General features: G+C 42.0%; 1 protein-coding gene across 3 annotated transcripts in view; it reads left to right on the forward strand.

Moving 5' to 3' along the window:
* The window catches only part of PLEKHG1 (pleckstrin homology and RhoGEF domain containing G1), a 140,348-nt gene that overhangs the window by 110,625 nt on the left and 13,679 nt on the right, over window positions 1-16,044 (forward strand). For all 3 annotated transcript variants that reach the window (XM_035321427.1, XM_035321428.1, XM_035321429.1), the window contains 6 exons: window positions 10,286-10,332; window positions 10,778-10,928; window positions 11,929-12,060; window positions 14,371-14,553; window positions 14,642-14,737; window positions 14,864-14,950. In XM_035321427.1, the coding sequence (XP_035177318.1) occupies window positions 10,286-10,332; window positions 10,778-10,928; window positions 11,929-12,060; window positions 14,371-14,553; window positions 14,642-14,737; window positions 14,864-14,950 (696 nt within the window). The remainder of the gene's footprint in view (window positions 1-10,285; window positions 10,333-10,777; window positions 10,929-11,928; window positions 12,061-14,370; window positions 14,554-14,641; window positions 14,738-14,863; window positions 14,951-16,044) is intronic.

A 16,044-nucleotide genomic window follows, 5' to 3' on the forward strand; every position in this document is an offset into this window, starting at 1 on the left:
CACTCTCTTGTTGAAGAGCATTGCTCTTCAACAATTAAAACAAGTAGGAGACATTTCTTCTCAAAAAGAGCAGTCAGGCATTGGAATGGGTTGCCCAGGGAGGTGGTAGAGTCACCATCCCTGGGGGTGTTCAAGGAAAGGTTGGACCTGGTGCTTAGGGACATGGTTTAGTGAGTGACATCGGTGGTAGGGGGGTGGTTGGACCTGATGATCCTAGAGGTCTTTCCCAACCTTAATGTTTCTATGATTCTATGCTACAGTGATCAGGGCCTAGAGCCTGAGCTGGAAAAGGTCATGTGGAACACGTGGAACAAGGTAGATAAGGCTGAAATTTGCAAGGTCCTGCAGTTCTGCCACTTAACCTAACCCATAAAAGTGGCCTAAAAGAAAGGTGGAGAGGGACTCTATCAGGGAGTGTAGCAAGGGAACAAGGAGTAATGGCTTTGAACAAACGGAGAGGAGATTTAGATTAGATGTGATGCGAGGAAGAAATTCTCCACTCAGAGCACAAAGAGCACATGGGAATTAGGACTGAAGATGCATCTTGCTTTTGTTCTTTTCTGTAAAGAATAGAATGAAATTACCTAAAAACCAGTGTTAACAATAAACCCAGGGCACGGGATGGGAGGCCCCTGTGGCTGAGGGGCAGTCTTTCTCTCTGGCAAGCCAAATAGGCTGGGGGGAGCCAGCCCCAGAAAAGGAGCCCTCAGCCCCCCCAACCCTCCTCCTCCTCCTTCCACGTGAGGGCATCGTCCAGGCCACTCCCAACACAGCCACCTTTGGCCACACGTGGGCCACTCCATCACAGAGGCTTGCTGAGGTCACAGTGGCCACCACTGCCCCGCCTTTGCTCTGGGCCCTATAAAACAGGACCCCTGCAGCTGGCCCGCCACTCACTGAGCTTCTAGGCACTCTGACAGCCAACTTGCATGGCAGGAGCCAAAGCAGCAAGGCGAGCGGCAGGCCTTCTCAGTGTGAGAAGACAGCAATGCGGTCCAAGGAAGCACTGAGAAGGAAGGCACTTAATGAGAGTGAGAAGCGTCATGGGCAGAGGGATCGCGCCTGCAGCACAAGAGACACCAGTGCTCGAGGGACCTCTGGTGCACAGCCCACAGACACTTACAGGCGGTACCACTGGCACCGCAACTATGCAGGGAACAGGCCACCCCCTCGGCCATACAGTGACAGGGGGCCTGGGCCTTCCCGTTGGTGCAACGGTGACATGGGGCGATGGCAGGAGCATCAGGCAGACAGCCAGGTGGAGCAGAGGCATGCCCATAGTCCGGCACGCAGCATGGGACCCAGCCATGACCATAAGGCAAATGGCAGCATCAGACCCACAGATGGAAATCAGCATGGGGCCTAGGGGTGGAACTGGGCAACCCCCTGGTTCGGCACCCTGGCCTGAAAACATTCTTGAGGGAAGGCATCCCATGTGGGCAGTCCCAGGCAAGGACTGGCTTGTCCTTCTGCCCAACACCGTGGAGCCCATGGAGGTGGATCCACCAGAAAATGTGGAGGAACCGATGGAAGTGGATCCACCTCGGCCAGATCAGACCTGTGACTACCCTGGCACGCCTTCGCTCTCTGCCATCCGAGGACACCAACAGCGTCTCAGGAGTGCCCAGCGAGCTCCCTACTCGTTGCGCAGGCTCCATCCCAAGCATTAGCTTGGAGCCACCAAACACCAGGGACATCCCGCAGGCTTAATTGCAAGATGTCCCGGCAATAAATAACTCTGTTGCCGATTCTCAGGGGTTGTGTGAGTGCTTCTTTCCCATCCCCCAGCCCTTGTTCAAGGTGGCACCTCTTCTGCACAGAGCCTTGAGGAAGAACACAAGAGAGGACCCAGCCTCCTTCAGACTGCTGCACTGAGGTGATAGGAGGAGTCCCCGAGGGCGACCGTGAGCCTTTAACATTTGTGAAAATAGACTGAGGGGTGAAAATAGTAGTGCATAAGCAATTATAGGTAGCTAATTTCTTGTATTAGGAGTGAGTTTCTATATCTGAGTAATTGGTAACGACAGACATGGAGAAGGCTGAGGTACTCAACAACTTTTTTTGCCTCCATCTGCACTGGTAGACGGGCTTCCCAAGCCTTTCATTTCCCTGAACCCATAGGTGGAGGCTGGGGGATCAAAGTTCCACCCACTGTAAGTGAAGGGCAGGTTGGAGATCACCTGATGAATCTAAACAGGTACAAGTCTATGGGACCTGATGACATGAATCCCAGGGTCCTGAGGGAACTGGCTGATGGAGTTGCCAAGCCTCTCTCCATCATAGTTGAAAAGTCCTGGCAGTCGAGCAATGTCCCTGGTGAGTGGAAAAAGGGAAATGTCATGCCCCTACTCTTGAACAATTAAAACAAGGAATTGAACAATGAGCACTAGTCTTCAACAATTAAAACAATTAGAAGACGTTTCTTCTCAGAAAGAGTGGTCAGGCATTGCAATGGGTTGCCTGGGGAAGCGGTCGAGTCACCGTCCCTGGGGGTGTTCAAGGAAATCATAGAATATCCTGAGCTGGAAGGGACCCACAAGGGTCATTGAGTCCAACTCCTGGCTCCACACAGGTCTACCCAAAAATTCAGACCATGTGACTAAGTGCACAGTCCAAACGCTTCTTGAATTCTGAGAGGCTTGGTGCCGTGACTGCATCCCTGGGGAGCCTGTTCCAGTGCGTGGCCACCCTCTCAGTGAAGAACCTCTTCCTAATGTCTAGTCTAAACCTCCCCTGTCACAGCTTGACGCCATTCCCTCGGGTCCTATCCCTGGTCACTAAAGAGAATAGTTCGGCACCTGCCTCTCCATTCCCCTTTGTGAGGAAACCTGTGTCATATTTTAGGCTTTGTCCTGAGCTCAGTATTGTCAGCACCAAGCATTCATAAAAACAATATAATAGGCCTAATGTAAGGATTTAAGATTAACTGAACCACTCTGTTTTGTTCGGTGCTCTTGTGAAACAAGGAATTTTATTGGAAAAGGAAGCAATAATAACATCTTAGTGCTGCTATTTCACCGGATTACTTGCTTGAATCGAGTTCATAGAATCATAGCATCATTAAGGTTGGAAAAAACCTCCAAGATCATCTGGTCCAACCATCCCCCTACCACCAATGTCGCCCACTAAACCATGTCCCTAAGCCTCAGGTCCAGCCTTTCCTTGAACACCCCCAGGGACAGTGATGGCACCATGTCCCTGAGCAACCCATTCCAATGCCTGACCACTCTTTCTGAGAAGAAATGTCTCCTAATTTCCAACCTAAACCTCACCTGGTGCAACTTGAGGCCATTCCCTCTACTTCTATTGCTAGTTATCTGTGAGAAGAGGCTGACCCCCAGCTGCCCACGCCTTCCTTTCAGGTGGTTGTGGAGAGCAATGCAGTCTCCCCTGAGCCTCCTCTTCTCCAGACTAAACAACCCCAGTTCCCTCAGCTGCTCCTCAGCGGACTTGTGTTCCAGGCCCTTCACCAGCTCTGTAGCCCTTCTCTGGACACTCTCCAGGGCCTTCATGTTCTTCTTATACTGAGGGGCCCAAAACTGAACACAGTACTTGAGGTGGAGCAGGCTGTTTTTTATCTAGCAGCTGATCTTTTGTAAGCACTGGGAGATCTTAGTGTTGGATGTATTTTTGCCACATTGCAGCTGGGCTTGTGGCATGTTGTTATCACTTTAAATGGCCTATGTTGAATTGAAGGAGAATGTGGTAAGGGCAAATGTGAAGTCTTATGCCTGAAATGGAACAGCCCCACCTGCGGGCAGGTTCTGTCTGACTAGTGAACAGCTCAGCAGAAAACGATCTGGGGTCATGGAGCACAACAAGCATATCTGCGGTATGCCATTGCAGTGAAGGCCAACAGCATCTTGGGATATATTAGCAAAATGTAGTCAGCAGATTTAGAGAATCTGCTTCTCTTCCCTTCTATGCAGCACTTGTAAGACTACATAAGGAATACTGTGATGAATTTTGGACTTCTGGTACAAGAAGGACATTGACATACTGGAGTGAGCCAGCAGGTCAGGAGACTGAAAAATGTGATGTACTAAGGCAAGATTTTTTTAGCTTGAGCAAGAAAAAAGCTGAGTGGAAATGTCTATTGCTGTCTACCTAATAAGAGAACATAGAGAAGACAAAGTCCAACTGCTTTTTGAAGGAGCACAATGATAGGATAAGGGGCAGTGGACACAAGTTACAACAAGGGAAATTCCAATTAGATTTAATGATTTTACAGGTTTATTTTTTAGCCATAAGAGGGTGGCCAAACATCAAATGGACTGCAGACAGGTTGTAGGATCTCCATCCTCAAAGATATTTAGAACTCTAGAAGACAAGCAATGTGATCTAAATGGTCCTGCTCTGAGCAGGAGGAAGGACCAGATGAATTTCAGAGTTCCCACCCAATCTAAATTATCCTATGATCTGCTGATTTTGGGCGTCATTCAAGAGCTGAGGACCCACAGTTATTCCTGTGGGTTCTACCACAGAGAAAATGTGGACACCATTGTCACACCTTGTGTGTCATGTATGTTGTTCTTGTGCTGAAGCCCAGTTGCGAGGCCTTCTGGATATTTACAGATGTCAGAATTTGGAGTTCATACATCTTTCTGCCATTTCGCATGCTTGTATTTGGGACTGGCTGAGACATGAAACAGAGGTGGTGCAAGAGATAATAACTAGTCCAGGAAAAAGTTGCACCCTCAGTGATATTGGCCAGCTGAAAGGAGTTTTCTGATAGACTTTCTAGCCATTAGTTCCAAAATCCATCTGTGTATCATTGCTTGCTTGTGCTTTTTTGTTCCCTTGTCAAATGCTTTTAGCATTTGTATTATTGGCAGGCAACTGCCTGATGGCTCAGAAATTGCTGGAGACCGCAATCCTAGTGAACATTTTTTAACTTCATCCAGACGAGTGCAAACACTTAAAAGCAAAATCAAACAATACCAAAATACCCCACAGTTCTGTTTTTGGCTGTGAATATGTCATTACAGTAACTGGTGACTGTCTTAACAGACTCCAGTTGTCCATTCTTGGTTGCTCGTATCTTCCCAGCATTGAGTAGTGGAAACAAAACATCCTTTTTTGGCAGTATACAGCCCTTAAAGTCCTATGGGACTTTAGCCACTTATTGTTTGATTACTTTGAGTGTGCTAGATCTTCACTGTGACTTACGCATGGGGATAATATCATACCAAAGTCATAGCTCATGGCTTTAGCTAATGGATGTAGCTCCAGTGGAGCTTCTTTAGTGTTTTCAGTGGAGCTGTGCTTTGGTTATTCTAGCTCTGTCTCTAGTGCCATTTTTTTTTTCACCCTAGTGATTCACTTGTGAATATCCTAGTTGTTAGGAATTTAAACGCATAATCAAGTTTTCACTGTAGGTACTGTGTTTGCTTTTTGCATTTCATGAAACTCAGTAACTGAATGAAGTAATAGCCATTTATTTCTTCAGGATTCATGTGAAATGGCAAAAAGTTGGTTTGCCTGAATAGTAGAATAGTTATGGTTAAAGTAACTGGAGCTTATTGAAATTGAAATGTTTTCTATTCCTGAAAAAAATCTAGTAAGCTTATTTTTGTAAGGTCTAGTTTTGGACTGTTTACAATGGACTGTTTCTTTGAACTTGAATGTGTTACTTTTTTTTTTTTTTAAATAAAATTTGTTACATAGCTTTTCATATTTCCCTTACACATTCACATGTCATTGTTTCCTGTGTGTAGCATTCATGTTTGAGTAGTAAACAGCCTTGCAACTTTTACTTCTGAGAGAAATACAGTAAGGGTTATCAAATCACATTAGCATACTTTGAACAAAGACTCATAATTGTGGATTTGAGTCTTTATCATTTATTCTGTTGAGTGCCTAAAGTAAATAGCTAAAGTGGTAGCTTTTACTTGTTAACAAACTTCATCAAGATGTCTTTACTGTAAACCATCCAGTAACATAAAATAACCATACAAAGTTATCAGACAGTAGAAATATTTAACAACAACTTACAACATTATACTAAGCCCCTCTTCTTCCAGATGTTTTTAAAATCCATTAATAACCCATATGGAAATATAGATACAAATGCAGAAAAGCACACCTTTTCTTAATCTGCTGTTTGATTATGATTTGCTGGTTTTAACTGTTTGGCCCAAGAAGCAAAAGGGAGTGAATGAGTTTTTATTTAAACAGTGTGTGGGGGCTGCTGCTCTGAAATAACCTGTCACCGAGGGTTGTGGTGTAACAGTGTCATTTGTACCAGCCCTGGGCCTGCCTCTTCATGCAGGAGAACTATTTTAAATGTCGTGGAGATGTTTTGCTGCTAACTGTAACCAGAGGCTGATAAAACGTTCCAGTGCAAGCTTTGCTATATCTTAATTATTCACGTGTAAGTTTTTTTTATATATGTTTTCTTGCCAACTCAGTCTTTAATTTTCATAGTAATGATGCCAGTGTTAATTAGAAGATAGACTTCAGTATTCCACACGTTTACATTTAAGTGAGTAGTTGTAAAACAAAAGCTTAATTCTGGCACATTGCTCTTCTCACTCAGCGCCCCAGAAATTTAGAACATATGTTTTCTGAAAGACAAGCCAACAGCTTAACCAAGGGGAAAGGGAGAATTACTCTCATCTCCCATCTCATTAATGAAGAGGAGATCCAGGCAATTGGCTTAAGCTTACGCTCTCACTCAGCTCATGTTTTCAGTCTCTATTTTCTTTTAAAGTGCCTTTTATGGCTATAAAAAAGCACAGTGCACCAAGAGTTGAGAGATCAGGGTTGTAGCCGTGTGCTTGGCTGTTCACTCCATGCGTAGGAGACGCACAGTGAATTGATTCAGCAGCAGGGGACAAACTAAGTATAGCTGGGATCTTATTGTGCTTGGCTTTGCTCTTCAGGGTGACTTGTAGTCAGTGCAGATGAACTCTTGGCTTTGGTCTCAGATTTTTTTTTTTTTTTTCCTCTGCCATAACAGCTTTGGGCCTTTATAAAATGATCTCTGGAGTGATTCCAGTCTCCCTGCAGAGACCACTTTTAATCTGGTTTGAAGACAGTTAAAGTGCATGTAATGACTTTGAAGCTAAGTAAGCATGAACGTCTGAAGAAATACCGACGAGCATAGCTAGTATTTAACTTGTGGTGTGGAAGTATTGATAGAAATACATTAAATCCATTTTAGCCCTGGCTTTTCTTTTGCTTCTGAACATAGTTCACAACATTGGCTTTAGACTGCACGGTGTCTGCCCTGATATGCCCCTGGTAATACAGCGCTCCCTCTGGGAAGTCTGCTGTAAAGTAGGTAGGATCAGCTGGGCACGTAGTCCCTTCTCTCAAGATACAGAGGTGCGAGGTAACCGGGCAGTCCATGGGAGCACAGGCATCCTGACTCCTTCCTCAGGCTTCCTTCCTCAGCCTGAGGAAAATCAGTCATGTGGTTGTATGTGGGGGAATTACGGGATATGTTTTAGATCAGTGGGATGGATTTATTATCAAGTCACAACCTTCTATGATTGGGGTGGAGAAGGAACATATTAACTTCTATATTCTGTAACTGAGATGTATTTGAGAACAAATCAGCAAAAGTTTACAGAAAATACTTGTTTGGATTCTACCTGTTCAGCATTTCTAAGAGATCAGGTTTCTTTACATATCATGAAATGAAAATCTGTGACTCTGTTGGCGTGTGAACATTCTATGTGTTCACATGACTCCTGCTGATGCCTAAGAAAAGGTGTATGTTGTTGATTCACACCAGCTTCTTAAGTCTGAGTGAGCATCAACAATCTCATTCTGGAGACAAAATATATATAACTGATCTTCCACTGGCACGTGGCTCAGTAAAAGTAAATGCTATCTAATGGGTTTGTGTGATGAAATGAGACGTGGTGAAATGACGTAAGTGCACATAGAAACGCAGTATGAGATTTGGAATAAACTCCAATCAGAAAGCAGGGATGATTGTGAAACTATTTTAAAGTTTTTAGAGGTGTTGAGGGCATGAGGAACTAATTATTTATTTATTTGGTATACAAGCTTGTTCCAGTTAATAGCTAGACTAAAGTTCTTTTAAAGCCAAAAATTCCATTGCAAATAGTTTTGACCTCATGTAGAAAACAAAATGAAAAAAAGAGGAAGAGTGTGAAAAGGCTTCTGGGGATTCTGGACTTGCTATTGATTTTGTGGGGAATGTGCACTTAATCCATTCCGAAACCGTGAAAAGTTTGGTTGTGTTTGTTTTACAGATAATGCTTTCATTTGTTGAAATTTCACAACACATATTCTTCTCCTTTTTGTTTGAAAAGCAGAACAGTCAAGTGACTGTATTTGAGTGGTGTACACATATAAATAATTGTCAAAAAATGGTCTGCACTTTGCTTGTGAAGTCATTCTATAAATTGCATCATTCCGCGATTGTAGCCATGGGAATGTATTACAGTTTATACCAGAAAGCCCCTAAAAGAAAACCTCGTATTAATATATGCAGATCTAAAATAAATCACCTTTCTCCGTGACCCCAGATTTCATCACGATGCTCTCTCATAAGCACCCTGACTTGCTATGAGCGCTAGCTGGCTTAGGAATGATTGCTGAAGAAAATGACAGTGTGATGTGTGCAGCACGCTGAGGTTTGTTAATGCTTAGTTTTGTGCTGGGACGGTTTGTAGCTGTCGCTGCAAGTTCCAAGCGGGAACGCTAATAGTTTGTGGCAGAAGCTCGTTGTCTTTGGGTGTGGACACTGGGCGTATGTAAACCGCCAGAAAAACCGGCTGTGACAGCAGAATTAGTCCAGGCGTGAAAGACCCAGCTAAATCACTGAACTGTATTGTATCAAGACTAAATGCAGTTGGTTGCTGTCTAAGCTAAGAGCAGCTTGATGTAACAGCAGTTTGCAGCATGCTAGGAGTAAATGGAGATTGTGGTCCAAGAGGGAAACAGTTATTACAAGTTTGCTAGACTTATTTTTTCAAAACAGTTAATATGGAAATCCTGTAAGAAATACTGAAATTAATTGCAGTGACTGAAATTAATTACACAGAGTTTGAGTAGCAGCTTTCTTTTTATGTGGTCCTTTTGAATCGCTGCTCGTTGGAAAAATGAATGGCACGGTCTGATGTACAAGGGAAAGGGGGAAGGGAACAGCACTGTTGGAAAGGGGGAAGGGCACTGCCTCAGTGGGCTTTTTCTGATGAATAGCCAAAAAAAAAAAAATCAACCCAACAATAAGAAACAAAAGGCTCAGCCCACATCAGCCCTCTCCCCATGTGCTGTTGCTCTGAAGAGCACTGGGCTCTGGCTCTTTGGTCTCACCATTCACGAGCTACCACCGCTGAGCAGGTGCCCCTCGTGGGGCACAGCAGGTCAGAGTCCATTTTGACGATGCTTCACGTCAAAGCTTGTCTTGTTTACCACTAGATGACTGCTTTATATTGGACTAGGACTCAGAAAAGAAGTCATTGATTTTAGGGGCAATTTGCAGTTCTGCTGTGCTTTCCTAGTCTTTACAATTCCGACAAGCTGCAGAAATTGAGTGTTATTTGGGATATAAGTTGATAGGCAGATTTGAACTTAAAGCATATGGGGACATTTCTGGAGACTTGTTCTTGCATGGAATTAAATTATGATGATTAAGAAAGGATCTTCTGCCAAGGAAGGAAGAAAGGAAACTCAGGCTCTTCCTCTGAGAGGCTTTTCAGCATTAAGTTAGCAATTTCACAGTGACATGCAAGCGTGGAATCCCACCTAAATCTAATTAAAACTTGTTTTGGTAATCACTTTCTGCTTGCACAGAGTCACAATTTGCTCCCCCCCCCGCCCCCCCCCCCCCAAAAAAAAGTTTGTGGCGTCTGATTTTCATACTTAGATTGTGCTCAAATGTGAAAGTATTCATAGCTGTTTGAAAGTGTTAGTGAACATATTCCACAAAACTTAATTCTCAGGTGTGTGCATCAGTACACAGAAAACTAGGTGCATGCAGGTCAGTTGTTTGAAGGGGGTGTGCGTATATTTTTTAAAAGGTTTGTAGGTCGTCATAAAGGACCTTGGAGGCTCTGTTGCAATCCACTTACTTTTTCTCTGTGTATTTTTTTTTTCTATAAAAGATAAGGAAAATTCTCCAAAAAGAAAAATTGAAATTCCATAAGTCAATCTATGTTAACTTTAAGATTATCACAGTGAGAGTGAGGAATTAATTGATCAGGAACCTGAGAATGTGTTGCCTTGATGTCATTGTCTTTGTCTTGCATGTGTGTTAGCTACTAGTTTGACAAAATCTGAATATAAACCTTTCCTCTCCATGCAGAGTGAAGATTTCCACATATATACACAGTACTGCACCAACTACCCAAGGTAGGAATTCTGGGTTCCCTTTCTTCATTTGTCCCTTGGCCTGTTCACGTAATGCAAGTTAAAATCTAAAAAATCATACATACATATATACATATATATTGTCCCCCTTACAAACTGGAGGGAGGGAAAACATTTTTTTTGTTGTTTTAAACTTGAAAAAAAAAAAAAATGACAGATGCTTATCTGAAGTTTTACTTTGATCTTCTAATTCTTTGCTATTATCTTCATCAGACTACAATGGTCTTATTCTGTAGTGCTCTAGATGTGTAATTCACAGTGTAAAGAGAATGGCTGCAGATCAGAAGGAAAACAGCCCAGTGCACAAGATAACAAGAAAAAAACAGTGATTGGATTAGGAACCTGCTGTCCCCCTTTGCAAGGAAGGAAAGAAACAATTCTTGACTTTACCTACAACTTATGGAGATGGTGTGTCTTGTGTTTTCAGGTCAGTAGCCGTGTTGACAGAATGCATGAGGAACAAGACATTGGCCAAGTTCTTCAGAGAACGGCAAGAAGCACTGCAGCATTCTTTGCCCCTGGGCTCCTATCTCTTGAAACCTGTCCAGCGAATCCTCAAGTACCACCTACTTTTGCACGTAAGCACCCATTAAAATATATATCCCAGCTAGGGCTGCTACCCTTTGATGTTCCTGCCTCTGATACAAGACCTGATGGTTAGAACAGTTCTGGGTTTCTTTAGACACTCTTTTGGGAGTGTTTGATATTTACATATGGAGACTTTCTGTCTTCGTCACTTCATAATACATGCATATGTTTTGAGTGAGGAATGTATGGTAATTGTTTTAGACACATTGAATCAGTCTGTGCATTCAAATAATTACATTTCTTTTTAAATTATCTATAATTCTTAAGTTGTATGGAAGATTCTTGTCAGGAGTAAACAGTTTTGTACCAAAATTTATTGTTCCATTGAACAACAGTATTTTTCCACGTTACAATGCTGGGGGTGATTGAAAGAAGGAATAAATACATATAAACACCCCTGATTGGTAAGATTTTTGTGGAGAGGAATGATTGAGGAATTGGGAACTCTTTCCATATTCAGTGAATTGAATTAAGCAAGTTTCGGAAATTCTTGCTTTATTGTTAATGTTTCCACATATGTTTCATGTTACAGAGTCATGTTCTAGTGAAGTGTAAAGATACTGATCCTTATTTAAAATGTCTGGCGCTTTTCTTCTCTCCAAGCGTAAAGCAATGCCTAGTGTAATTCCATCAGTATTTTGTAAGTGTGTAGATACATCCTGTGTTTTAAGAAAGCCAGTAAGCACTGTCTGAAAAGGTCTCTTCCCGTAAGTATGCTGTGTTGCCTTTCTGTGCCTCTGTGTTTGCAGCAGCTGCTGGAAGTACAGTTGCTGCTAAACTGCTGCTACTAAAGGCTTTACACTGCTAGTCATATCGTGTTAATCAATTAGATAACAACATGCAATAGCAAGGGCAGAAACATTGTATTTGGGAGACTGCAACAGAAAGACGAAATAGTATAGATAAAAGCATGGTCAGTATTATATCAGGCTGGAAAATTCATTTTAAAATAATGGGACTTTTTTTTTTTTTTTTTTTCCTTTATCTTAGGAAATAGAAAACCACCTTGACAAGGACACTGAGGGCTATGATGTCGTGCTCGATGCCATAGATACAATGCAGAGAGTAGCGTGGCACATAAATGACATGAAGAGGAAACATGAACATGCCATCAGGCTTCAGGTGAGTTCCCAAAAATATTTTATTTGTGTAAGCTGTTTTTGTCAATAGATATGCCGTTAGCATTTTTTAGTTATCTTCTCTTCTTATCTTTGTCAGTCATAATTTAGAGTCCTGTTGAGTATGCCTTTGGCTGTTTGATCTTGGAAACCATGGTCATAGCTGCTGCAGGAAAATCTCAGAAATCTCTGCAAGCAGCATCCTGTAAAGCATTTATTTTGCAGTAATATGGAACTTGAGATAACTTTTCTTTCTTCCTTTCCCTCAATTGTACAGCACTGCTGTACAACCCTAGGGCAAGTCTTTGTTCAGAAATCCTGTGGTTTCCGATTTCTCCCTTTTGTGCTGATTAATTTTGTTTTGAGACATTTCTTGCACTTCTTCTTGTTTAAGTACTTTCCTCTTGGGCTTCTGTAGGCTTATCTTTTTAATTTTTTTTTTGTTTGGTGTGTGTGAAAAGCATAAACCTAGAAATATGATAGTTAGAAAAGGGTTAACTTCACTTTCAGTGAAGAAATTTTAGGAGAAAAATAAAGCTACCCTGAATAACTTTTGTTGTCAAGAGTAAGCTATTTGGTAGACTTTTTACAGCTCCATCGTTCTGTTTCAAACATCCCAGTGAATCGCTATTTTACATTACACTTTTGTCAGCAGTATCTATATAGCATTAATATTTTTTTTAGTGAATAAAAGAATTTAATAGGTTCCAGAAATCTGTCTCATGTTATTCTTTTATTCCTTTATGTCTTTTTAACATAAACTTTGCTTATTGGCTCTCATTTTTTGTTTATATATAGGGGGAATAGGGTTACATTTGATAATGTCTTGCCTGCAGCAGCGTAACCTTTGCCACACATTGCTGGAAATGCATGCTAATGACTTCTACAAACAGTGTGCTATAAATCTGAATAATGATAACCAGTAATATTTGGCAATAAAGAGGGCTAAATGCATTTGGAAAAGTGTATTTTTTTTAATTTATTAAGCTGAGCTGGCAAATGTCTGGGGTTGTGGAAAATGTTTATGTTCATGGTTACCCTTTATACAAGTAAAATCTGTTTCTGCAGCCATAGGGATAGGTCTTCAGTGAGCTATCACACTGCCATTCTGTCTGTAGTTCGGCAAGTACTGCAGCAGTGCTTCCAGCACCAACTCGCCCTTAACACTGGTGAAGCTGATTGCTGTGCTGTACCCTGACTTATTTACAAGTTCCTTAAGGGACCTGTTAAAATACAGCTTTTTTTCATTTGTTATGCGTTGAGTTTTAAAATGGTCTTGCATATAGTGCAAAGTGTGCTGCTATATGCATTGTTTTTTCTTCCTGTGTATGCTCTAGGCTGCCTTTGGGCTCAAATGTACCAAGAAGTTTTACAGCTGAATGCTGCACTGAAGTGCAGTGTTCTACTGAGATCAGCCTAGGATGAGTAAATCTGTCCCTGCTTTGCTAATGCTGCCCAGGTTAAAGTTCAATGGATATTTTTAAAGATTTCCCTTCTTAAGGTTTAGTTTCCTCTTAGTTTGCTGTATCGTGTTTAAATCCTGTGTCTGTGCCACTTACAGAAAAAATGAACAACTAAAGGAAACAAGATAGTCATAGTGAAGTAGCACAGGTTTTTGAAGATATTCTTAGATGTTTCTCCAGCTTTTTTTTTTTTCTTAAGTGATAGATAAGGTGACAAAAAACTATGGTATGTATACAAATCACTCCAAATGCATATAAATCTTGGCATCTTCAAACAATCAGTTGACCAAACCACTTCTGGTCCTTTAGTCTTCTGAGCAACATCTCCACAGTCTGAACTCCTCACAGAGGCATCTTCTGGGATGGGCCTACAAGACACAGAGATGGCATTATAATTCATCCAGATGGGGACCACACAGCTTCAAGAGAATACTGCAGGGCAAGAAAGAAATATTCAGAGGGTTTATGGACATAGGCAGGGGAGAGGAGCAGGCATGAGAGAGGCTGGTGACTGCATTATATACAGTCTATCCTTCACCACTGTGAGTCCCAGGAGATGGGGTTGAGCTGTTTCACCGCATGCAGCCCTGTGGAGCTCAGGGCTCCTCGCTGTGTCACCACAGAGGCCACCAGTACTCAGGAGGGCACACTTTAGTCTGGGCTTAGCATCAAGTCTGGAAGCACCTGGCTATGATGTGCACATAACCCAACAACTTCAGTACCGGTGGCTTTGCACTGTTGAATGTTGTACGGGAGAGCCAGAACGGCCTCACCTCTGCTTATCCTTTGAAACTTTATTTAAGTAAGACCTCTGACATGAACTCTGGTTGTTCTTCTTTGATCTGTTGCAGGAGATACAGAGCTTGCTCACTAACTGGAAAGGACCCGATCTCACCAGCTACGGGGAGCTGGTTCTAGAGGGAACGTTCCGCATTCAGCGAGCCAAAAATGAGCGCACGTTGTTCCTCTTTGACAAGCTGCTGCTTATCACGAAAAAGAGGGATGAAATGTTTGCATACAAAGCTCACATATTGGTATGTCAGAGAGCAAACAGGGATGTGCTGGCTCTAGATCTCCCTGAAATTCCTCTGTAGTTCACAGTGCTGCCTCTCTTTGTTACAGTGTGGGAATCTTATGCTTGTTGAAGTGATACCAAAGGAGCCACTCAGCTTTAGTGTCTTCCACTACAAAAATCCCAAGATGCAACATACTGTGCAGGTATGACAGAAATCTCCTTGCCCACTGGGTAGCCTGATTGATGACCATATGCTATTCCTGACCCTGCATAATGCAGTAAGGCTACTTATTTCTCATAGTGCTGATCTTTTTTTTTTTTTTTTTCAGGCAAAATCTCAGCAAGACAAACGGCTTTGGATTCTTCATTTGAAGAGGTTAATTCTGGAAAATCATCCTGCTAAGATTCCTGCTAAGGTAAATAAATAAATGAAGCCCTGCTCCTTGAACTTGCATGTAACTTAGGCCGATCCTGTTAGCTGCAAAATGCATTGTGATTTAGAGAAAGTTTAGACTCCAAGAGATTAATACTTTGTTTCTTACATCTTTAAAAGTTCTTCAAAATTAGTGGGAAAATTCCACTAAAGGCATCTACTGGGCTTGGTACAGGAGTACAAGAATTTAACTGGGTTAGCAGCACTGCTGTCCACCTTAGGATTTGCCCACTAAGACCTGAGTAAAGAGATGCAGCGTCAGAAAGCTCTACTGGAGGAGTGTTCCTTGGCTTGAAACTGCCTGTCTGCACAACACTGAGGTGTGCTAATTGCAGCATGTGTAGACATTACCAAGCTAGTTTTAATCTGTTTTGGTTAGACACCACAGCAGTGAAGGCATTTGCAACACAAACTTCACTTGACAAATATACGTACTCATCCTGAACCCTGCATCCTCAGCTGGGATGCTTGGGCCTTTTTTTGGTGAGACAGCCTGAAAGCTTTATGCCAGAGAAAATGAGGCACAGTTCTGCATTTCATCGCAGTTGTCAGATACCTACTGACACCCTGCTCATAGCTGTAATGCCTAAAAGTAGGGAAATCTGGTCCTTTTGAATCTGGTCCTTTTGTTTATGAAATCCTGTCTTAGACCTTTAGGTGATGTTTCCCAATGTAACTTGCATTTTTTCTGTTGATTTTTTTTTTCACCAAGTTATACCGCTTGTCCTCCTTTTTTTATTTTTTATTTTTTTTTTTATTTTAAAGTATTACTTTCACTGATCAGTTTAATTGATTTTTATGCTATAGTGACTTAAAATGTGGCTGACATACACAAGAGGTGCATCAACTAATGTTTTCAACAATTCAACAGAAAGAGAGTTATGGGATAAAGTAGTCCTAGCAGTTGCTATTAGTAATTCTTCTCATATTTTTTTGTTGACAGAGTTTATGGAAGATATAATGTTTATGCTGGTATCCATGCTTACAATGTGAATACTCGGAGCAGTTTATTAGATTGTAAAAAATGTTTCAGCATGACTTCAGCTTTTGTATCAAGATTATTCTTTCTTGATGGAT

Source organism: Oxyura jamaicensis, chromosome 3 (assembly GCF_011077185.1).
Source record: "Oxyura jamaicensis isolate SHBP4307 breed ruddy duck chromosome 3, BPBGC_Ojam_1.0, whole genome shotgun sequence".
Classification (NCBI taxonomy): Eukaryota; Metazoa; Chordata; class Aves; order Anseriformes; family Anatidae; genus Oxyura; species Oxyura jamaicensis.